Source organism: Cucurbita maxima, unplaced genomic scaffold (genome assembly GCF_002738345.1).
Source record: "Cucurbita maxima cultivar Rimu unplaced genomic scaffold, Cmax_1.0 Cma_Scf00022, whole genome shotgun sequence".
Taxonomy (NCBI): Eukaryota; Viridiplantae; Streptophyta; class Magnoliopsida; order Cucurbitales; family Cucurbitaceae; genus Cucurbita; species Cucurbita maxima.
Window position 1 is genome coordinate 382,015 of NW_019272038.1, and position 22,324 is coordinate 404,338.

General features: G+C 37.1%; 6 protein-coding genes across 13 annotated transcripts; 2 read left to right on the plus strand and 4 right to left on the minus strand.

The window, feature by feature from the left end:
* Positions 1-225: 225 nt before the first annotated feature.
* Positions 226-2,499, plus strand: LOC111496551 (protein KTI12 homolog). 3 transcript variants are annotated; one of them, XM_023147028.1, is made up of 3 exons: positions 226-356; positions 1,285-2,280; positions 2,353-2,499. In XM_023147028.1, exon 2 carries the CDS (start codon positions 1,339-1,341, stop codon positions 2,245-2,247), a length of 909 nt encoding a protein of 302 aa, XP_023002796.1. In that variant the 5' UTR covers positions 226-356; positions 1,285-1,338; the 3' UTR covers positions 2,248-2,280; positions 2,353-2,499. The 3 variants fall into 3 exon arrangements, with proteins under 3 accessions (XP_023002796.1, XP_023002794.1, XP_023002797.1); XM_023147026.1 differs by having other exon boundaries at positions 1,282-2,499; XM_023147029.1 differs by lacking the exon at positions 226-356 and adding an exon at positions 383-805 and having other exon boundaries at positions 1,282-2,499.
* A 102-nt stretch (positions 2,500-2,601) lies between these two features.
* LOC111496548 (putative pentatricopeptide repeat-containing protein At1g26500) lies at positions 2,602-4,758 on the minus strand. The gene has a single exon (XM_023147020.1). The coding sequence runs from the start codon at positions 4,558-4,560 to the stop codon at positions 2,995-2,997; it is 1,566 nt and encodes a 521-aa protein (XP_023002788.1). The 5' UTR covers positions 4,561-4,758; the 3' UTR covers positions 2,602-2,994.
* Positions 4,759-4,975: 217 nt separating this feature from the next.
* LOC111496550 (erlin-2-B-like) lies at positions 4,976-9,042 on the minus strand. Of its 4 annotated transcripts, none has more exons than XM_023147025.1 (10): positions 8,733-9,042; positions 7,337-7,457; positions 7,186-7,253; positions 6,992-7,051; positions 6,748-6,906; positions 6,303-6,449; positions 5,860-6,074; positions 5,634-5,742; positions 5,422-5,553; positions 4,976-5,089 (listed from the first exon to the last, which is right to left on the minus strand). In XM_023147025.1, exons 1-9 carry the CDS (start codon positions 8,847-8,849, stop codon positions 5,449-5,451), a joined length of 1,101 nt encoding a protein of 366 aa, XP_023002793.1. In that variant the 5' UTR covers positions 8,850-9,042; the 3' UTR covers positions 4,976-5,089; positions 5,422-5,448. The 4 variants fall into 4 exon arrangements, with proteins under 4 accessions (XP_023002793.1, XP_023002792.1, XP_023002791.1 ...); XM_023147024.1 differs by having other exon boundaries at positions 4,976-5,119; XM_023147023.1 differs by lacking the exon at positions 4,976-5,089 and adding an exon at positions 5,129-5,286.
* A 1,495-nt stretch (positions 9,043-10,537) lies between these two features.
* Positions 10,538-12,200, minus strand: LOC111496509 (PLASMODESMATA CALLOSE-BINDING PROTEIN 3-like). Its single transcript, XM_023146970.1, has 4 exons — positions 11,979-12,200; positions 11,609-11,848; positions 11,469-11,505; positions 10,538-11,048 (listed from the first exon to the last, which is right to left on the minus strand). The coding sequence occupies exons 1-4, from the start codon at positions 12,031-12,033 to the stop codon at positions 10,769-10,771; spliced, it is 612 nt and encodes a 203-aa protein (XP_023002738.1). The 5' UTR covers positions 12,034-12,200; the 3' UTR covers positions 10,538-10,768.
* Positions 12,201-13,706: 1,506 nt separating this feature from the next.
* Positions 13,707-18,137, plus strand: LOC111496072 (pentatricopeptide repeat-containing protein At1g26460, mitochondrial). 2 transcript variants are annotated; one of them, XM_023146344.1, is made up of 7 exons: positions 13,707-14,560; positions 15,354-15,576; positions 15,656-16,138; positions 16,797-17,003; positions 17,276-17,413; positions 17,507-17,695; positions 17,817-18,137. In XM_023146344.1, the coding sequence occupies exons 1-6, from the start codon at positions 13,944-13,946 to the stop codon at positions 17,693-17,695; spliced, it is 1,857 nt and encodes a 618-aa protein (XP_023002112.1). In that variant the 5' UTR covers positions 13,707-13,943; the 3' UTR covers positions 17,817-18,137. The 2 variants fall into 2 exon arrangements, with proteins under 2 accessions (XP_023002112.1, XP_023002111.1); XM_023146343.1 differs by having other exon boundaries at positions 13,711-14,560; positions 17,832-18,137.
* A 522-nt stretch (positions 18,138-18,659) lies between these two features.
* LOC111496073 (14-3-3-like protein GF14 iota) lies at positions 18,660-21,640 on the minus strand. Of its 2 annotated transcripts, none has more exons than XM_023146346.1 (7): positions 21,423-21,640; positions 20,621-20,927; positions 20,091-20,178; positions 19,852-19,961; positions 19,622-19,770; positions 19,079-19,125; positions 18,660-18,978 (listed from the first exon to the last, which is right to left on the minus strand). In XM_023146346.1, the coding sequence occupies exons 1-7, from the start codon at positions 21,496-21,498 to the stop codon at positions 18,967-18,969; spliced, it is 789 nt and encodes a 262-aa protein (XP_023002114.1). In that variant the 5' UTR covers positions 21,499-21,640; the 3' UTR covers positions 18,660-18,966. The 2 variants fall into 2 exon arrangements, with proteins under 2 accessions (XP_023002114.1, XP_023002113.1); XM_023146345.1 differs by having other exon boundaries at positions 18,660-18,984; positions 21,423-21,638.
* Between the last annotated feature and the right edge of the window lie 684 nt (positions 21,641-22,324).

Here is a 22,324-nt window from a genome sequence, read left to right on the forward strand (position 1 = left end):
ATTAGGTTAACATAAACTATATTTTAAACTTTTTTTAATTTTTTATTTTTGTATAAATAATTTCGTGTTAAAAATATTTAAATTTTTAGTCAAATTTATAAAATAAAAATAAACATATAAAAGGGTAGAAATTAGTTTAGTAACTATTTTAATTTATTTAAAAAAAAGCGTATAGTATTTTTCTATTATTAAATATATATATATATTATTCATTTTATTAATATTTTCAAGGTATTTTCTGTAGAAAGGTTTAAGAAGTTCATCTTCATCAATCAATTCCGACGTTTGGGCCTCTCCTTCTTTAGAGACGAACAGACGGTGGGGGCAAGCAGCCTGAGATATCCAAGGCAATCAAGGTAAGAATCGATATTTCTCTGTGGTTTCATCGCGTGGCCTGGTTCTATTGGCTTAGATTCTCTTAATTTTGATTCGGAAACTTTTAATGATTTCTCTCAACGCGGAGAGAGATCAGTTTGTTGCTATATGTCGAGAGATTGAGTCACTTGTTTATAAATTATGAGAAGATTTGAAGCTCCGGAAGCCTGAATTTATTGCCTCAAATCTTCGGCTTCTTGTCTGAAAAATTGAAGGTTCTTTTATCTCGAGCCTTTTCTTCTCTGAGATATCGTTATTCCACCTATTGTTTGTTCTATCAACCGAACTTCACTTTGAGCCACAATGAATTCGTAGAACAGTGACAAATCCGACAATAAAATTTCGCTTATTTTATTCTGTTCTTTGGATCTGAAAGAGTAATCTGAACCTACTTCTGTTTATCTATTGCTGCTCTATATTCTGAATCTAGGTAACTTCCCTGTCCTCTGTGTATTTCTTCATTTAATTTTGTTGGGCTGTTCAATGTAACTTTTAGTTATTAGGAAATTTACGAGTCCAAATCTTAATTATTGAAAGCGAAGAACGCCCTAGGGTGGTGACCAACTGCATAAGATTTAACAAGTTATATTTGCAATCAAACGTAGTAGCGTCAAATGGCTATCTGGTGAGATTAGTCGAGGTGCACGCAAGTCAGCATGAACATTCTTGACTTTATGCATGGAGTTCGACTCATTGTCAGGCTTCTGTTTATTTTTACTTGCATTTGCTGCATCCTACAAAGTTTTCTTATAATTTGTAGTATGGATCATATGTTATTTGTGTAAATTCCTTGATCATTTCTTTTTAATGGTTCTTGCTATGTTATGGTATTATCTTCTTGGATGAGAAACAAGTACTTTTACTCGTAGTGTTATTGATATTTGTTGTTTTTTCTTTGATTATTAGCAGTTAGAACTTTTCTGCTTTGAAATCTTTGCCTACAAGCTCAATTTTCTTCATAAAATGGCATTGGTTGTGGTCTGTGGCCAGCCATGCAGTGGGAAGTCCACTGCGGCACTCTGCTTAGCTGAAGCTCTCAAGGAATCAAATGTAAAACAAGCTGTAAAGATAATCAATGAAACTTCTTTTCATCTCGACCGCAATCAGAGCTATGCCGATATGCCTGCCGAAAAGAATTTAAGAGGAGTGATCAGATCTGAAGTCGACCGATCTGTATCGGAAGACAACATTGTCATTGTAGACTCTTTGAATAGTATAAAGGGTTATAGGTACGAGCTGTGGTGTTTGGCTCGTGGAGCTGGAATTAGGTACTGTGTTCTGTACTGTGATGTGGAAGAAACACATTGTAGGAAGTGGAACGACGAGCGGCGAGAGAACGGAGAAGCTAACTACGATGATAAGATATTTGAAGATCTGGTGAGAAGGTTTGAGAGACCAATTAGTAGGAATAGATGGGACTCGCCATTGTTCGAGTTGTTGCCACATAAAGATGGAATAGAGAAATCATCTACTGTCATTCTAGATGTTGTATCATACTTGACAAAAGCGGCCGACTCGAAGTCGAGGGATGTAAAGATCTTACAGCCAACGATCGCGACTCGGAGTACTCGATTATCGGAGGCGAATTCTTTGTATGAGTTGGACAAAGCAACACACGAAGTGGTTAATGCTATAGTAGAAGCGCAAGGCCAAGCAATGGGAGGACCTCTGAACGGTGTCCCTCTGGGTCAGGATTTGCCAACCATCAATATTTCAAAGTCGGTCGGTCTTCCCGAGCTTCGGAGGCTACGGAGAACGTTCATTAAACTAACAGGGCAAACTAGTTTAAGTGGGCCACCGCCACCTTGTGATGCAGTAAGTGCTAAGAGGATGTTTGTTGACTACCTGAATAGGGAACTGGGGACAGCTTGAACCAGATTAACCTGAATGATACTCAGAGTTCCCGCAATGTTGGTGATCGATGAGGGTTCAAATCTTCGATATTTTCGTCAAGATTATATGTCTTAACCAGTTGAGTTTTATTTTGGATTGAGTTCAATAATGTTTGGGATTGAAGAGGAGGGTTCGAATCTCTAACCTTTTCGTCAAGATTATGTCTTAACTAGTTGAGTTAAAGGAACTCGGGTGTGAGTCTTTTATCGAAATGAAATGGCCTTATCTTTTTATTATTTATTTTTCCTTCATGGGTTAAGGGCGGGGGTTTGTTATTATGCCAACCACCCCAACTTATAGAGTGAAAATCAGTTTAGACTAAATTCAAAATCCATGAAGAATCCTCTGATTCTGGTACAAATGGCCTTTATATTTACTAGCATGTTACCATTTGCAGGGGCATGAATCAGTTTGATTTCAGGTTCAAGGTGATATAGCAGTGAAGAGTAAACTTTCAATGTCTTCGATTAAGCCAAGCATGAGATCAAAACCATCCTTGCCTTGAATGGATTGGCAGTTTGTCGTGCTAAGTGTTTCCAAATCTGAGACGACACCGTTGCTCGATCTCTCCTCCTATCTCACCTCAAACACCTGATCCTTTCAACTCGACACAGCCGATGTCTTGCTCGACAACGTAACGATCTGTTATCCAATAGGGCATTTCAAATCAGAGACGACACCATTGCTCAATCTCTCCTCCTATCTCACCTCAAACACCTGATCATTTCAACCCGACACAGCCGGTATCTTGCTCGACGACACCGTTGCTCGATCTCTCCTCCTATCTCTAGTGGTCATTTTCTCCCCATACCTCTGAAATATATCAGCCAAATCAACCAACCCAACTTCTCTCAACCTATTCCCCACCTCTCTAAACATTACCACTCCCTCCTCATTCGAATAGTAATGCAAAAACTTGTTGTAATCAAACCTTGGCACTTCAAGCCCTCTTTTCATCACTCTCTCCACATACTTTGTGGCCTCCAATGACTTCCCAAACTTCACCAAACCTCCAACAAAAATGGTATCAAAATTCACCAATGGATCCAATCCCTTCCTCCCCCTTCTCCCTAGATGTCCTTGCAACAACATTACATATGTATGCATTATAGGCTCACACCCTCTTTCAATCATTTCCCGAAAAACTTGTGTCGCTTCACTTGCCCTTCGCAGCCTCAAAAGCCCCTTAATCATAGCATGATAAACACTCAAATCAGGCTTCTCAATTCTTCCCATTATGTTATAAGCTTCCCTCCTCCTCCCTCTAGCTAAAACCCCATAGATTAGTGAAGAATGTGCTGAATTATCAGCTTCAAACCCTCTCTTAAGCATTTCGTCGAACACATTATAGGCCTGCCTCGTCTTGCCTTTGTTGCATAACCATTTAATCACAAGACTATAAGTTGGAGGAATCAAATCATTCATCCTGTTTGATCTCATTGCCTGAAAAAGTTTCAAAGCTTCATCCAATTTGTTGGCCTTGAAAAGAACATTCATCATCTCCTCCACAGCTTCCATTTCAGCCTCGAACCCTTCTTCCACCATTAAGTTCCAAATCTTTGAAGCTTCAATCACATCTCCCACATCGCAAAATCCCTTAATCAATAACTTGTAAGTAACCCCATCAGCCTTGATCCATTCCTTCAATTTCAAAACCAGAAACTTAGCCTCATCCGCAAGTTTACAGCCACACAATTTCTCAACTACTTTGTTCAAACTCACTAAGCTATAACCAAATCCATATCCATTCATCAAATGGAAAAGCTCCACACATTTCTTCAATTCCCTTGCCGCCGCCAGCGTTCTCAGAGCAACAACAAAGGTCTTATCCGTCACCAAACGCCGCCGTCCCATTTCCTGAATCAAATCCCACAAGAGATCGATATTTCGAGATTTTCCAACAATATCAATCATCTTGTTGAAAGAGACCGCCGTGTGAGTGAAATTCGGGTCGGTTTCGGTGAATTGGAAGAAGCGATAAACGGGTCGCCATGAGAAAGGGAATGTGTTGCAGACCTGGAGGAAGAATTCGTGCGAGAGGTTGAAACTACAGGCGCGAAGTTTGGAGTGAAGCCTGAGATCGGAGGAGTTCTGCTGCTGATATAGAACGGTACAGACGCGGCGGAGGTGTGTCGGGTCAATTGCCAGTCCAATGTTGTTGTGGGAGGCGGAGGTCGGTGGCGCCGCCGTGGGGTTGATGGAATCGGAAGTGAAGGAACTGAAACGTTGGTGAAAGATGGAGCTAAATGGGAACTTACTGATGATAATATGGCGATATTTGACGACTGCCATTTTTGGGCATGTAAGATCAAAATGGAGATGAGTTTAGGCAGCTCCAATTTAAACTAGAGAATGAACAGACCAGATTTCGAGGGAAGGAAGAAATACAAAAAAAAATGAAGCAAACGCTCTACCATTTGTTGTATATTTGTTTAGGTCATAGAACGTGGTTCTTGCCAATGCATAAAAATAATTCTGGTAGATTAAAAGATATACGACAGTAATTTTATTTCTTAAATGAAATAAATGGATAATGTTCTTAAACAATTAAATTCATGAATATTTTCCATGTCCCGGTAAGAAAATTTGAATCTCCTAGCAGTTTTGTGGAAAGCTGAAGTTGGTCATTTTTGTAGAATGCACTAAAAAAAAAGCATCTATATTATAAGAATTGAAGTCCTAACTTTCAAAACCATAGGATCTAAATTCTAAACTTTTACAAAAGGAGGCTCAAATCACATTGCTCAGTAAGCTACTCGAAATTGGTGAAGAAGAATTCTTTGCTAAACAAGAAATCACAATCAAGCATCTTCACTCTTTCCTGGTCAAGCAGAAGTTCGTTAGCATTAGCCTAACAACATTGAAGAACCAAGGGTTATTATTGATTCACTTGAAATGCTATAACGTTTTTATCCGAAACTTCACCGAGCAAAAGAACACGAAGAATCCTAATGTTCTCATACAGAAATGAATTTGATATAAATAATATCCAAATACCAAAATTTCCCTCCACGTGCCCTCTGCATAGTAAACAATTTGATCTCGGAAGGACGTAAGAAAGAACCTGTTCGTGCTCTGTGGAGAATTCTTTTGACATGTACCATAAGAGAGTTTTTCCAATATTGAGAAAGAAAGAGAGGAAGACCCGTATACCTGATCATTAGAGGCTGAATCTTGGATCTATATTTCTAAGGTTTCATCTCCGGATGCTTTTCTTGATGCATCTTCTGAAACCTGATGCAGGAAGTTTCCGAGCAACCTCTGATCCAAAACCATGTTGGGAACCTAGCAGAACCAAAGCTACTGAGTTAGTTATAGACACGTAACGCGTATATATCGAGAGCAAAAAGAGACAGAGCGCGTGCCTTGTCCCCAAAGAAAATCTTTGTATTATCAGCAATGGCCTCGATGAATTTAAGCTCAAGAAACTGAGGTGTAAGCTTCAACTTGTTCGCTTCAGCTTCTTTTAAAACACTGATTAAACGATGAAAAGACATGAATGTCACTACACATTCGGGTTTTCTAAAACTGCGTTCATTTCTCACTTCGAAAAATCGAGGTGAGGTTGGAAAAGCGAAAGGAGAGAAGTACCGGTAATAATTGGCATCGGCGAGGCTTTTTTCACGAGCAAGATAGATGTGGTTATCAATTTCTTGCTGCCTCCTGGAACTCTCCTTCTCCATTAGTTTCTGTTCCATGAGGATCCTGCTAACGTTAGCATTCTTCTCAGCTTCACTGATTGCCATTTTTTTGTTGGTTTCTGCCTCTTTCTCCACTACCCTTTGTCTCTCTATAGCAATTAAAACCTATCCAAGTATGTCCAAGATTGCATAGCATTAGAATTAAGACGTGCAGTAATCTGTATCGATGTCGATCCATATAGACGTTTTTGGAATTGAAAGTGTAAACATGGTTTTGAACCAAGATATGTAAGATTATGAGTATGCAATGATGCTCTTTCATACGTTCAACATATGCTTTCAAAACTCAAAACAGAACAAGAAAAAGGTTGTTTTCCAATGTTAGAGATGCACCTTTGTACGCTCCACTTCCATGTCTTCAAAGTTCTTTCTGATAGAATGTGGGATGGTGGGCTTTGTTACACGAACACTGATTATTTCAATACCTGGAGCATAACGTGTACAGTCACCTTGGAGAGCATCCTTCATCTTTTCATCAATCTGAATACGAAAAACAGTCACGGATCATTGATGCGAAAGAAATGCTCGATGCCAAGGGAGAAAAGTATCTACGACGAATTTATGGAAACATCTGCTTTTAAAGCCTTGAATGGATTCCTTGAAAGAATTCACAGCTGAAGAATAGAAAAATATACTTGACACAAATGACAGTTAATAGCTAGAATATACACTTAGCATGTTGCTCGTATCAGCTCTGCAGAATGCTTGTGTGAATGGAAACAATCACAAAACTACGCAAGGTTTTAAAAGCACACATTTTACATTTATTTTTACGTACCTGATCGAAAACATCAATATAAACTTGCTGAAGACTGTGAGAGCTACAAAACTGATTGATTTCATGATGAATCTTGTCATATATCCATATGTTATCATAATTCACACCATAGTGGACCAGGGTTTCATGCACATATTCTTTGCGGAGGCGATTGACAACCTGAAAGCAGCATCCTTATGAACTAAGATGAAGAATAAGAAAATCTAACATCAATTATTGGGAAGGAATTTCCTAGTAATTTCACCTCGATTTTCTCGAAGTTGATCATTACACCCCCCTTAGTACCACATGGAATATCCCTAACCTGCATCAAGGACATCAATTAGGACCTCTTCAAAATATTGAAATCCTGAAATTGGCATTAAGAACTTTTTGTCCCCAATGAAAAATATTGTAATGCTTATATCATCATAGTAATTGTAAATAAATCTAATTTACTTGATCAGTCTGGAGGGTCACTTGAACAGGCACAAACTGGGTTAACAGAGGCAACTTTAGATGGAAACCTGAAATTTTGACATGAATAAAGGCAGTAGGACATATGATCTGTATAACCATGAAAAATCAAGCGGAACAGAGAGACTTAAACCTGGATCCGTTATTGTCTTCAGAAGGGCACCTCCTCTCCAATATACTCCAACATGACCTTCTGGTACTTGGTGTAAAATAGATAAGTTACTTTTGAAGTTTGATTGGGATGGAATCAGCACCTGCATGCATAAAAATGCAGTTATACAACAACTAAAATCAACCAGATCAAGTACAATGATCTCAAAATTGATACCATTTCATGACCAAGGTGTGCCTGTAACAAGACTTGCATAGCTAAAACACCCAATAAGTAAAGAGGTTCAATTTTTCACTTGGCTGATTGCCAAAATAACACTAATAGTGATCCAAATTCTCATTTATTTACTAAGCATAGTAGACATGTCATGTCTGAAACGTGAAATTTGTCATGTTTTGTACCAGCCCAAGTCCACTGCTAGCAGATATTGTTTGTTTTGGACCGTTACAAATTGCCGTCAGCCTCACAATTTTAAAAAACGTCTACTAGGGAGAGGTTTTCACACTCTTATAAAGAATGTTTCATTCTCCTCTCTAACCGATGTGGGATCTCATAGTCCACCTCCATTGAGGGTCCAACGTCCTCATTGGCACACCGCTCGTTGTCTGGCTCTAATGCCATTTGTAATAGCCAAAGTCCACTGCTATCAGATATTATCCGCTTTAGCCTGTTACGTACGCCGTTAGCCTCAAGATTTTAAAATGACTCTACTAGGGAGAGGTTTCCACACCCTTATAAAGAATGTTTCGTTCTCCTCTCCAACTGATGTGGGATCTCAAATGTTTTGTTTGTTCACTGTCTGCTTAAATTTGCTGAACCTTTTTTCTCAACTATTTCAGGCCCCTACTTTTGATAGCCACGACTGTTTCAATCATACTGCTAGAATATCAGAATCACAAGACCACTCGTGACAGAAGATAAAGCACATGTTCTTCCTTTTCTTTAAAACAAAATTAATTATATACGATTGATGGCAATAATTACAGAAACTTGTGCAATAGACTCCACATCTATCTTAATAGATGGATAACCTCTTCGTAACTTCCACATATGACACTGAATATGAGTTAAAAACAATTAAACAGCCAATTACACAATCAAACAGTAGTAGTTATGAAAGTATCACAAATCCAATAAACAGATTCTGAAGTACATGAAGCCGACCAACGAAGTGCAATATAAGCGAAGTATAACTCAAACTTATTAGCTTTCTAACTCCATCTCGCAACGATGACAGCACAGAAAACAACAACAAAAAAAAACGCATTCAGCTTGGACAAAAGCCTTTGACCTCAGATAAACAAAAGGTATATTAATACTCGCTCATCGAAGACTAAGCCGTAACAAAATGGAATTCAAAAAACAAAACCACGAAACCTAGCGCATTTTGCAGCTCGATGAGGAAGCGATATGATACCATGGAAAAGATGGCGATGAAGGAGGCGAAAACAGTGAGTACGGATGAGAAACTGCCGCCGGATTCTGGAGAACGAGGCTGCGGAGATGGTGGTCGCAGTGGCTGATTACGATCCATGGCGCGCTCTCACTCTCGAAAAAAATGAATCAAATCAAAATCTGTGAAATGAATTTCTAACCTACCAAGCTTTCATATTGGGATGAAATCAAATTAAATAATGAAATTTTTTTTGGCTCAATTTGCAGTCAACAGCGAATTTGTAGTCTTTTTTTTAAGGCTCACAGTCTGTTTGATGTTCATCCTTCCATTTCCGTCTCGGTATATTTTCCTTTTTTTCTTTTCGAGAATTAAAAATTATTGTATTTTAAACATTTTCTACTCTCTTATATTTTTTTATTTTATTTTAACCTCAAATTTCAATATTCCCAAAAATATCCCTGAAGATTTTTAAATTCAAAATTATGAACAAAAATTAACACCATGATTAATGTATAGAAATTAAAAAATAAACATAAAGTTATTGTACATTTAAATTGACTGACGTGACAGTTAATTCACTAAAATTAATTTCATAAATTTTGTAGATAATTATATTTTTTATTTTTTATTATCAGTCTTCCCATTCATTTCTACTTTTTATTTTAACAAAAAATAAATTATGTATTTCTCAAAATATTTTAACCAATATCCTTAAATTTTAAAAAAAATATATCACTAATATAATTTTCATTTTAATATTGCTAAGATCTTCTATTAGATAAATATTTTAATTATTGAAATACGTTCAAATTTACTCATTAATACGATTTATTTATTTATTTTATTAGTAATAATTTATTAATGTTTTAAACATTAATATAATAAATTTAAATACATTTTAATTTTGATGAAGAAATTAACCGGTGTGGTGAATAGAAATAAGTTGAAAGTAAGTACTAAAATTGAGGCGAGCAGTCAAATGGTGCATTCCGTGCCTGAACTAATCCGTCGTCGATGGTTCAGTCAATTCAAATTTTCGTCCTTATTTGAGATCCCACATCGGTTGGAGTATAACAAAACATTTTATTACAAATGTGTGAAAATCTTTCCCTAGCGTTTTAGAATTGTGAAACTGATAGCAATACATAACGGGTCAAAACGGACAATATTTACTAGCGCTGAGTTTGGGCTATTACAAATGAAATCAGAGCTATCCACCAACAGTGGGCCAGAGAAGACATTAGACACCCAAGAGAGGTAGATTGACCTCTCCCTAGCTAGCAAACGCGTTTTAAAATCGTGAAGGTGACAGCTATATGTAATGGGCCAAAGTGGACAATATCCGCTAATAGTGGGCTATTTAGAACTAGACACCGAATAATGTAGAGATCTCACATAGGTTAAAGAAGAAAACGAAACATTTCTTACAAAAGTGTGAAAACTTCTCACTAGCAGACGCGTTTTAACACCATGAGACTGACACTCATATGTAACGGACAAATGCAGATAATATTTGCTAGCAAAGAGCGACTTTAAAGCTCCACTAATCAACACGAACATAGCTCAAAGGTTCCCGACACTAGTCATAACATTCATAAGCCAAAATAAAATATTAAAAAGAAATTAATAATAAAAAAGATACTTACTCATCATATTCAAGGAAATAGTTGGCAGGTAGTTAATCAGTCTATTCACACCTATATATATCATTATTAAAGTTGGGTAGCATGTGTTTTCATTCCATTTTTTGTCCCTTTCCATGTTACCTTCCATTCCCTTCATATATATATGATATAAAAACTATATAATAAAATTAAATTCAAATGTTTAACAATAGTAACACATCCCAGAAACTTTATTATAAAACAAATTAACAATGAAAAAAGAGCATAATTATTGATTAGTGGTTGCAAAAACCCCCATTAAATTAAGCAAAATACAGCCTCTAATAGATACACAAAAGGTGAAAAAACATCCAAGAGGATCAGGTTCCCATTCCACAAAATCATACCACCACTCAAATAAGGAACCATATTCTCCACCCACATCAAACAACATTACAACAAAGATGTCACAATGGCTATGAACAACAACAACATGTTACAGGCTGCTGCTGCAATGGCAGCGCTTCCATCCATGCTACTCCCGCTACCACCGAGCCCGACCCCGCCTGTCGGGCTTATCCCACCCCCGAACACCGAGGGCGGGGTGATACCTGGGGTCATGGTTGAGGGTGGTGTGATACCTGGGGTCATGGTTGAGGGTGGTGTTGTTGATGGGTTTGTGATTGTTCCTGGCGTCGTGCCGGGGACGGTGGTCGACGGGGTTCCTGCGTTGCTGAAACAGAGAAGAGGGAAAGGGGTGTTGAATTGTTGATTTGTTCATGTCATTGTCACTCATGGAAGCTTTGAAATGGTAAATTTTGTCATTGGATGTAAAAACAGAGAAGAACAGCACATAGATAGCATAGAAAGAGACAGTAAAAGTGAAGGATCACTTTCATCTAAACAGGATTAGGTAAGTTTCTAAGGTGAAAAAGATGAACAGCTATGAACAAAGCCAGAAGGGAATTGGATTCTTAAAACAACGCCTTCTTTTATGCTATCAGGCAGCAGATTCTCACTAAAATCCGTTCAAAAAGTTGAGGAAAAGGTAACTTTGAGTAAAGAAACAAATGAAAAATGCACGAGTATCAGCCACTTTCCATTAGAGATATGAACAATTCTTGAAAAACTAAGAAGAACATGAAGATGGTACCTGGGACTTGAAGGATAAACGCACCCAGAAGCTCCAGCTGTTGAAAAAACACAAGAAAAACAAACCCAACAAAGATTAAGCAACAAAAACAAGGCAGTTGATGAAGAACATGAGTGAAAAATGACATGAATCAGTGATACCAGGAGGAGACTGGCTAGCCATGGCAGTGCCTGAAAAATCACAGCTCCCTTGGACTTGACCCTTGCGCTGAAAATAGCTATTAACAGCATAGCTACAATGATCCTTGACAGTATTAGGCTGAAAACAAACCCCATTTTGAAGAATTGGAGAACAATCGGCTCCAGCTCCACAAGCATAATCCAGTGACTTTTGAAGGGCTTGGTCGCTTAATCCATCTTTACAAACACAATATATAGCATCTAAAGAAGATTTAAAACAAGGGTTAGTGGAATTTTTCGATTTCAGATGAAAATCTTCAAAGGGTTTAAGCGATTCTTGTGTAAAAATCCATTGAAGTTGCAGAAAAGCTTGAAAGAGCAGAAGGGTTACCTGAATGAGAGGTGAAGGCCATGAACATCAAGGAAAAGAACAAGAGAACCGCCATGGATGAACACGAACTCCGAGAGAGAACAGAACAGAGAGCTGTGGCGAAGCAGAGAGAGAGAGAGAGAGAGAGAGGGAAGGGAAATAGAGATTTCTAGTGGGGAAAGAATGTGGAGGCGGTGCCTGTGTGTCTCTATTCACCTTTTTTTTCCCCGTCTTTTTCGTTCTTTCTCCTTCCATTTCCCTTTTGTTCTATGAGATATTTAGATTCTTGGCATCCAAAAGTAAAACATTATTAGCTAAACAAGTGCTAATTTGGATTAAGGGTATGATAATCAGCATAATTTGGAGTTGAAAATTTAGAATTTTGGTTAATGGGTATCAAAATTTGTGGTTTAGAGATTGAAAAACTTCAATTTTGATCGCTAAAAGCTATGAAATTGGTCCATTTTGTTGTTAAAATGATTGAAATCAAGAACATGAGTGTTGTAAAGCTGGGTTGTGCTATCAGAGATGATTAAGAACAGATATCTTTTTGGATCATCCATTAGTGAATGATACCAAGCTTAAGGTAAAATGAAGCCAAAATGATCAAAATGGGCAAAGAATGAGAGGAAGGTTTGAAATTTGTGGTTGCTTTGATATCACTTCACTTTATTTTGGGTATCAGTCTTATAAAGGTGGTTGTAGCGATGAATGGAACGTGGAATTCTATATTCCCTAGGGATTATAAACCCACACAGAGCTCGTCTTAAAAAACTAGCTACCAAACTAACATAATGAAAATCGACAAGTATTAAAGCTAGTAAAGCAGTAGCTACGAAAGTTTCGTAAACTACTCGAAGAGATTAGATTCTAGAAATGAAGCTTTACGAGAAAAAGGAAGAAAAGTATGAAACTTTATCTCGAACGTTCCACGACTTGTCATTTATTTTACTTTGTTGTACATAAAAGCTAGTGTTTAAACTAATTTTTATGAATGTATAAGAAATAAGTTGTGTGGCCTCTTAGTTTGGATCTTTCATACTGTATAAGTATAACATCCGAGTAAATGAAAGGTATGAATGAACTAAGACGATATTTGAACGAGAGCGATCTTGGCGATAGAATGACTAAAAAAGGGTTAAAGGAAATAAAAGTTACTACTTATACCAACAAGGTGCACCTTTCTTTTCGATTGCTCAATCATGGTTAAACGTGTTTTACTTGGAGCAATTTTATGTTGGGTGACCTGTTAAAAGAAAGGATAAGGCATGTTCGGGACCACGGAGTGCCAATTTCTGAATTCTAAATTCTGGGTATGAGTTGTTACAATAAACCTAATAGTCAAGGGATAATCGTGTAAATAATAGAGAGCATAAAAGGAATGAGTTGAAGTCACGGTGGGTACTTACTTTAGGACTTGATACCCTACAAGTTACCTTAACAACTGAGTGTAATAGGATCAAAAAGTTGTTTTCTGATAATAGTCCAGATGTTTGCAAGCTAACCTAGACACTCACGATGTATAAATAAAATCAATTAATAGTATTTAAAAAAATTATTAAAATATAAAAATTATTAACGAAAGTAAAAGTTGATGGTAAAAAATTAATATAAATTTTGAAATTCAAGGTTAAAATGATTTTCACCCTAAATCTTGATTTTTTTAAAAAAAGAATATGCAATAAATGTTATTTTTACAATTTTTAGAAGAAGATATTTATAAAAGATATATTTGCAAAACTAACCTTAGTTCTTCGTTTACCAGGACAACGAGCATGCCTCGGGGAACGGGCACGGGCACGGGCACGGGCAGTGGGCTATTTGGATATTTAGACTTAAAATTACCATATTGCCCTTCTAAACCTGGCCCCCTGTGGATTCTTCTCGTCTCTATTGCTCGAAGTGCCAAAACCCTAACTGCTACTGACGCCATTTCTTCTTCCTCCTCACTGTGAAGGCCATTTCTCCAGCTTTGATGCTCCATTCATGGCGTCCAAAATGGCGATTCTCTCTCGAACTCACACTCTAATCAGAAACTCGAACCTCAACAATGTCTGCTCCTTCAAGCCCATCACCACCTTCACATTTCTCTCTCAAGAACCTCATCTCGCCAATGAACCAGCGGACGTTCCTTCAACTCCACTTCCTCCGAATCCCGCCTCTGGTAGCCCTCTTTACAACGAGAACTGGCGCAATCCGATCCCTAACGCTTCTATGACTCAGTCTCTGATCCCCCTCGGATTCCTTAACCAATCCCCCAGTTCTCGAATTCAAGCATTGTCTCAAACACTCGATGTCCAGAGCTTGTTGAATGTGTTTGCTGATTGGATGGCTTCCCAGCGCTGGGATGATATGAAGCAGTTGTTTGAGTCTTGGATTCGGTCGCTGGATAAGAATGGCAAGCCTAATAAGCCGGATGTTAATTTGTATAACAATTATTTGAGGGCGAACTTGATGGTTAATGCCACGGCTGGGGAGCTTCTGGATCTAGTGGCTCAAATGGAGGACTATGCGATCTCACCTAACAGTGCATCATTCAATTTAGTATTGAAGGCGATGTACCAAGCTAGGGAGACTGAAGCTGCCGAAAAATTGATTGAACGGTTAGATTTTGAATCATATTCATCATTCAATTTTCAACAGATGTGAAAGTCTTCAACTGCTTTTGTTCCTCTCTGGATTAGCCTCTTTATTATTGCTTGTTCGCTAGGATTTAAAAGTTTTACATTATTTGGGTGCAGCGTTGATCCTTATAACTTGAATTATGCTTTGAAGTTACTCATACAAAAATGGGAAGTTTGAAGTCTTGCGAATATAGCGTAGATTGATAATAGTATTTATAGAAGGTCCTTCCTGCAAAACTTGGTGATAATCGAATACTGCTGAGTGACAATAATGGTTGTTTCGTGTGAATATCTGCATAAGATTTCAACTTTCAGGGAACATTACCCTATACGTTTAGTTATTGATCTTGATCTCATCCTGTTATTGGAGATTAACTTGCAGGATAGCAAACTACCAGGCAGAAACATGAATTTAGTTGGACCGAGTATAAACTTGTGAAACTCTTCATTGTCATTTCTTTTTGTATGAAAGCTTGTCCTTAGATTTGCACTGCACTTTGCCTGATTTACTATCAAATGCACTCTTTTATAACAGTCGATTCAATTAAGCATATGTTCTAACATGAGCATAGTTCAACTGCTATAGGGCATGTATCGATCAAAAGGTTAAAGAGATTCAAATCCCCCCCTCCATGTATTGTAAAAATAAATAAGCATATGTTATCTACAAGAATAGCGGCCTTTATCAAAACTAGAACATTGTTGTCACAAGTTCTCATAGTTCAGTTTGAATATGGTAGCCTTTAAACGTTATTTTCTTTTTCGTTATCAGTATGTTGCAGACAGGAGGAGAGTCAATGCCGGATGATGAATCATATGATTTGGTAATTGGAATGCTGTTGTCAACGGATCAGATTGATGCTGCCTTGAAATATATTGATTTGACCTTAAAATCAGGTCATATGTTGTCGTTGAAAGTGTTCACTGAATGTGTGCGGAGCTGTGTGAAAAAAGGCAGGCTGGACACATTGGTGTCCGTAATTGATAGGTGCAAGGTAATAAACAAGTTCGATTAATGGCTAAGAAAATAGTTTTTTGGTTATTGCTTCATTACTTTTCTTGATGGTGTAACAGGCAACTGTTCAGAATAAAGCTCTTTGCCCAACATGGAACTTGTGTAATTATATTGCTGAAGTAGCAATGCAAGAGGATAATAGTAAACTAGCTTATTATGCTCTAGAATTTATGGCCAGATGGATTGCTCGGGGTGAAAATGCGAGGCCTCCAGTTCATCTTTCAGTGGATGAAGGAATAGTTGTATCTGCTCTTGGAACTGCAGGTAGAACCTACAGCTCTTCTCTTTTAGATGCAGCTTGGGCCATTCTAAAGCGCTCATTGCGACAAAAGAAGGTCCCAAATCCCGAATCTTACCTTGGAAAGATTTATGCTCTTGCATCATTTGGGAATCTGCAGAGGGCCTTTACTACCCTACATGAGTTTGAAGAGGCTTATAGGACTTCTGATGATGGAGCTGCTGAAGAAATGTTTTCCCCATTCACTTCTTTATATCCATTAGTTGTGGCATGCTCTAAGAAGGGTTTTGAGACCCTGGACACGGTATGACCTTTTACCAGTAAAAATTACAGATTTGCAATTTCCATTTTCTGTTTATAAGTAATGTAGTATAAAATCTAATATGGTACATGCATTTTTTTTTTATTGGTCCAGCATTGTTTTTACATTATTCAAATGACAAGAAATGATTGATGCTTTCTGCCAAGTTCTTATATATGACCAGGACATGAAGTGTTTCAGTAAAATTTAATCTTAAATTACTGCTCAAACAACACATTCATATTGTTTCACTTCAGCAGTCTAACTTGAACAATGAACTTTCAGTACCAATATGGAGAGGTGGAGGATAGGTGGAAAATACACTTTTAAGAGTTGAAAGATTAAAAATTGCAGTAGCTTTCTTTGACAGTGCCATGTATGGGCTCTTATCGATAATAAATTATGTGGTGGGAGATCAAGAAGAATATTAACTATGATAGCTACGATAAAAGCCAACCAAAGGTACATGTAGTGCAATTGTCTCGCTCACATGACATGCACTTAAAAGGTTTATGTGATGTTTCATTACTATATACCTAGCATGCTTCCTTTCTTGAAATGTGATATTCATTAACTAAATTTAGAACTTCATGGTAGCCGAGTGGTTTTATTTCCTTTAATTCATCAGAGTTACCATTCTAATATTCTTTCCTTTTGTTAGGTTTATTTTCAACTGGAAAACTTGAGCCGTGCAGATCCTCCTTACAAGTCTGTTGCTGCATTGAATTGTGTGATTTTAGGCTGTGCAAATATATGGGACCTCGATCGTGCTTACCAAACATTTGAAGCAATTAGTTCCAGTTTTGGTTTGACCCCTGATATCCATTCATACAACGCTCTGATGTACGCATTTGGAAAGCTAAAGAAGGTCAGTCTTTAACCTTTTATACCCCTCCCTTATTCACGCACATAGACACATGTACAATTAACTGCTGAGATTCCATGGACGGGACCAATGTTTGATGGATGAAAAAAAGATTAACAAGCATTGTTTATGGGTTCGATTTCTATGATATTGGTGCAAGGGGTACTGTATGCATAGTGAAGCATTACGTATTCTCTACATGTTCTTATGGATATGACACTTATTTTAACCATACAAACTGAAATTTTTGCTGACTTACTATGACCACTTTGTAGACATTTGAAGCTGCAAAGGTGTTTGAACATTTAGTAGGTTTGGGCGTCAAACCAAATGCAACATCTTATTCATTGCTTGTAGATGCTCATCTCATTAACCGAGATCCCAAATCTGCTCTCTCTGTAATTGATGATATGGTAAAAGCGTTGTTTTAATAAACTTGTATATATTTGTATATTTGTGTGTCCTTTCATGATGGTGCTAATTACATCACAAAACATTCTTGGAAGGTTACTGCTGGATTTGCACCTTCAAAACAAATGCTGAAAAAGGTGAGGAGGCGATGTATCCGAGAGATGGACTACGATAGTAATGATCGGGTGGATTACCAGGCCAAAAGTTTCAAAATTCGAATGGGAACAGAGAATCGCAGGGATATGCTGTTCAATCTTGACTTCGGCACCCATTATGTTGCATAGGTAACTGCTACAGCAGAAACAATATACGCAAACAAAATAATCCAAACATAATCATCATCTTCTTAACTAAAAGCTTAAGAATGGTGCACTTTACGGGAATTTTAAAGTTGATCAAATTTAGTTTGATATTTTGCAGGGGTACATTCCTACTTGGAAAATCTGAGCTGCGCTAATTGGTATACCAAGGCTGCCAAAGTTTCTCTTCATAAAGAGATGTTCGTCCTATATTTGTACATTATTAGTCAACGAATTTTAATCTTGGCGGGATGAATGTTAGGATTATGCCTTTTTTCCCCCCATTTTAGATTCGAATATATTTGTTTGATGTCTTCTGAGAAAATTAGAAAAGCAAAACTTAGTTCAGTAGTTTTGATTTTGGTGAATAATATGGCCAACTAGAATTAATGATTATGCCTTGGTCAGCAGTTTTCGACCTTTCGACATCGATATGTAGTGCTGAGTTTCCTTTTCTGAATGGGCTGTGTCTTGCAGGACAAAATGCACACAATAGTTTTCGTTTTTTCACTTGGTAACAGGGTAGGAACTGTGCCTAGTGCTATTAGTTCTAGTAGTTTTTGGTGTAAATGGTAATTTTCTTTAGTTACGGATGAAATCATTTAAGCTACAGATTGCAGGCCAAATTGTCTCTTGGATTGTGCCACGAAGTTAGTCTATCAATTACTAGTTTAAGTACGGGAGAATGTCACCATCTTTCGGGTTACTTTTTTTGAATTTTGAACTAGACAAAAGATCGTAGGGCTAAATATTTCAAAGGATACTAAATTATGATTTAAAGTCTTTTTTAGTCCTTAATTTTCGTAAAATTTCAATTTCACCCCTAAAAAATTAAGCAATTTCAATTAGGCCCTTCCATTAAGGTCTATCTTTATTCTTAAAACTTTTAATGCTGCGTAATAGGTTTTAAACTTTTAATTTCATGTCTAATTAGCTTGATAATGTCTAATAGATCATAAGTATGCGATACTATCATATTACAATAATAGAGATAAAGCTATGATAGTTGTGATTCAATTATCCACTTAGTTTTACGAATCAACAACATGAAAGAAGAGGTGAATTTGAATTTGAACTTGAAACAAAAGCTTGGCAAAATTAAAAAAAAAAAAACTCCAGCTTCAGTTGTGGACCAAATGAATAGAAAAACGCCGCAAGAAATCTGATAGTGCAGTCCAATCCCACACTGTTGAGCTATTCTTTAAATTCTCTTTGGAAAGAAATCCGATCTCTAGATGATGTGTAGAGAGGCTCTCTCATTTCGCTTGCTGGGGCTAAGTAATGAATCAGTTTCAAGTCATCAAGAGTAATAGAAAGTAGAAACTGAATTTTACAAGATTGAAACAGGAAAGGACTTCAATGACTTACCTCAGGTTCAACAGGCTTGGAATCCTCAGCTTTGACGTTCTCTTCACCTGATGTCGTTCATAAATTAGATGTGCAACAACAGATGAAATTTTTATCAGATAGAGGCAGTACGAGAAATTCTCAAATGCAGCATTTTTTTCCAATGCCCATGCAAGTGACCCGGGTAGATTACGTGCACCTTGACTATTCTCATGAGATAATCATCTAACCCTACTATATTTAGTTGCCAAGATAACTACATGTTTTTTCAATATCCGTGATGGGTAGATTTTTTTGCACCTTGACTATTCTCATGAGATAATCATCTAACCCTATTAGTTGCCAAGATAATTGATCTTAAATTCTAGGTCGATTGACCGCTTGACCCATTCTCTTGACCCATTCTCTGGTTGTTAACGACTAGGCCAACCAATAATGGTTAAATTCAGCATTTAAGTGTTATATGAGAATCAATGAAAAACTGTGGATGGCAGATCCTGAACAATATGCTATATATATGGACAAACAATAAGATATTACTCTAGAATCAATTATGACATATACCGCCGTCTTCAGGCAAATCTGAGGTCCAGAGGGTGAGGTTGTCTCTCAACAGTTGCATGATTAGAGTGCTGTCCTTGTATGATTCCTCACTCAAGGTATCCAACTCTGCAATTGCCTCATCAAAAGCTTGTTTAGCTAAATGGCAAGCTCTGCAAGAAGAATCTCATTACATTACGAGGGTAAAGGTTTTCAATCTTAATACGGTAACTGAAAACTAGGCTTAATAATACCTCTCAGGAGAATTCATAATCTCATAGTAGAAGACAGAAAAATTGAGAGCAAGGCCAAGCCGGATGGGATGGGTTGATGGGAGTTCAGTATTTGCAGTGCTTGAGGCAGCCTGTTACAAAAATGGCAATAGGGCACCTCAAATAATTGCAGAGGAGGCAATGTTTGAATCTAGAAAAAGCAAACAGTTATTGTTTTGTATTTCTAATGTGAGCTTGAATGTTATAGAGAAAATAAATGCCTCATATCCCTTCAATGACTGATCAGCAGCTTCTTTTCTATCTTGATCTGTCTTGAACTCAGCAAGATAGCGAAAGTAGTCACCTTTCCTGAAATCATGCATGCTATGATATGTAACTACAAACAGCATACTAATATTTGTTAAAAAAACACATTATGATCATATTTGTACACATTACATATACTATTACAGAAAAGGATGGACAAGATAATAGAAACATCAAGCAGTATTCACCATCAACCTATCTATGGCCTATCTCACATATTTTAAAAATGAATAAAAACATATATCCCCAACATTAGGGTGTGTAAAGTCTCCTCGTGGTGTACAGGGTATGATCAAAAGCCACTGATATCCCAAAAAGAAATACAGGAAAACAGAAATCCATTAGTATTAAATCTGTATCATTTGGATTCGGAACAAGCCAATTTTTTGTTTCTTTCTAGGTTCCAAACATATAAATTACTCGCCCAATGAGGAAAAATATGCTGAGCATCAAAGTTGAAATTAATAGTAACAAAACAACTCACATCTTATAGTAGAAGACCGTGGCTTCTGCAGAGGACGAATGGGGGATTAGATGCTTGTCTATGATAGAGAGAATATCACCACAAATCTTTGAAAGTTCCTCCTCTACTTTCTGGCGGTAACCCTTTATCAATTTTACAATGCCTTCATTTCCCTTGGACTCCTCTTTCTGCTCAATTGAAGACATGATGCGCCAAGAGGCTCGTCGTGCACCTATGACATTTTTGTACCCGACAGAGAGAAGGTTCCTCTCCTCCACAGTTAGTTCGAGATCAAGCTTTGCAATATTCTTCATACACTCAACCATTTCTGCATCATTGGATGAATGAATCAACTCCATAAAGAAAAAAATTCCACCTCACAGATATGAAACATCCTCAAATTACTCAAAGAAATCAACGAGGCATCAGATAAATATTGAGCATATAACACAGCGATCATGCAGAAGATCCAATAATTGATAACTTTTCTCAAACACAAAAGCGAAGCAAGAGGTCGAAATCAATTATCATTTCAACAACAAAAATTCGGTATCAGAAGCAATGCCGAACGCTAAGATAATCTCACAGGAAACAAAGAACCTAGAAACCAACATCAACAATTTTCCATCCACATTTCCGAACACAAATCACAATTCAGAACAAAACAACAGATCATTCCCTACATATTCATCAAATCGCACCTCAAAAGAAAAAAAGAACACAACAAAACACGGAAAAACAAACAGAATAAAAAATCGGAAAGAACACAGAACAAATTAGAAAAACAATGCAGCAGAAGTAGAAAAGCGAATAGCGACCATACCGTCATAGCGCTCGGCCTGCTCGGCGAGCTTGGCCAAGTAGACCTGTGTCTCTCTCTCCTTCTCGGACGAAGACATGGTTTCAGAAAGCTGCAAAAATGGAGCAGAAATGCGAAAAAGACAGAGACAACCAGAGGAAAACGAAAGAAGAATAAGCGAATATAGAAAGCAAGAGGGAATGGGCAAGAACAAAACTGAATCTGAACCGTTGGATTCGTTTGGGAGTGGTGGTTTGGTTGATGCGCGAAAATTGTGGTTTGCCCTTCATATTTTTATTTATAATTTCTTCTTCTTTTCCATAATTTTATTTTATTTATTATAAATAATGTAGTTTAAATAAATAAAACAAATAATTAAAAAAAAAAAGTCAAAAATAGGTTAGCTAGGCTCGTGTCCACGAGTGACTCGATGAAATCTGCTCGTGATTGCAATTTAAGGTAAATTATGTTACACCTACGCAACTTATCCAACGTGGCACAACACGTGATAACAAAAATCTGATACCTAAGTTCGAGTTGTATGCTTGACTCGTGTATGTGGTTCACCCGTTAGGTTTGGAATGTATGTATAGTCTCCATTCTTTCCCCCACATTGTCGACCTACCTCCCCGACCTACTCTCTCGACCTTTTTCATATGTTTTCCTTCAATCTCGGTTGTCACTGTTGTCGAGGAACACTATTGACAATTTTTTCGTCTATTTATCTTTCCTTTATATATATATATATAGACAAAATTAAAAATTTAATATTTGAATTATTTAAAAAGGGAAAATAAAATAAAAACTTTTGCAATAGCTTTTCTTAAAAGGAATGTATTCATTAAAACAACAATCATTTTTTCTAAATCTTGTTTGTCACGCGTGATGATGACAGCCGTGGTCATTTTAACATTAAAAATATTAAA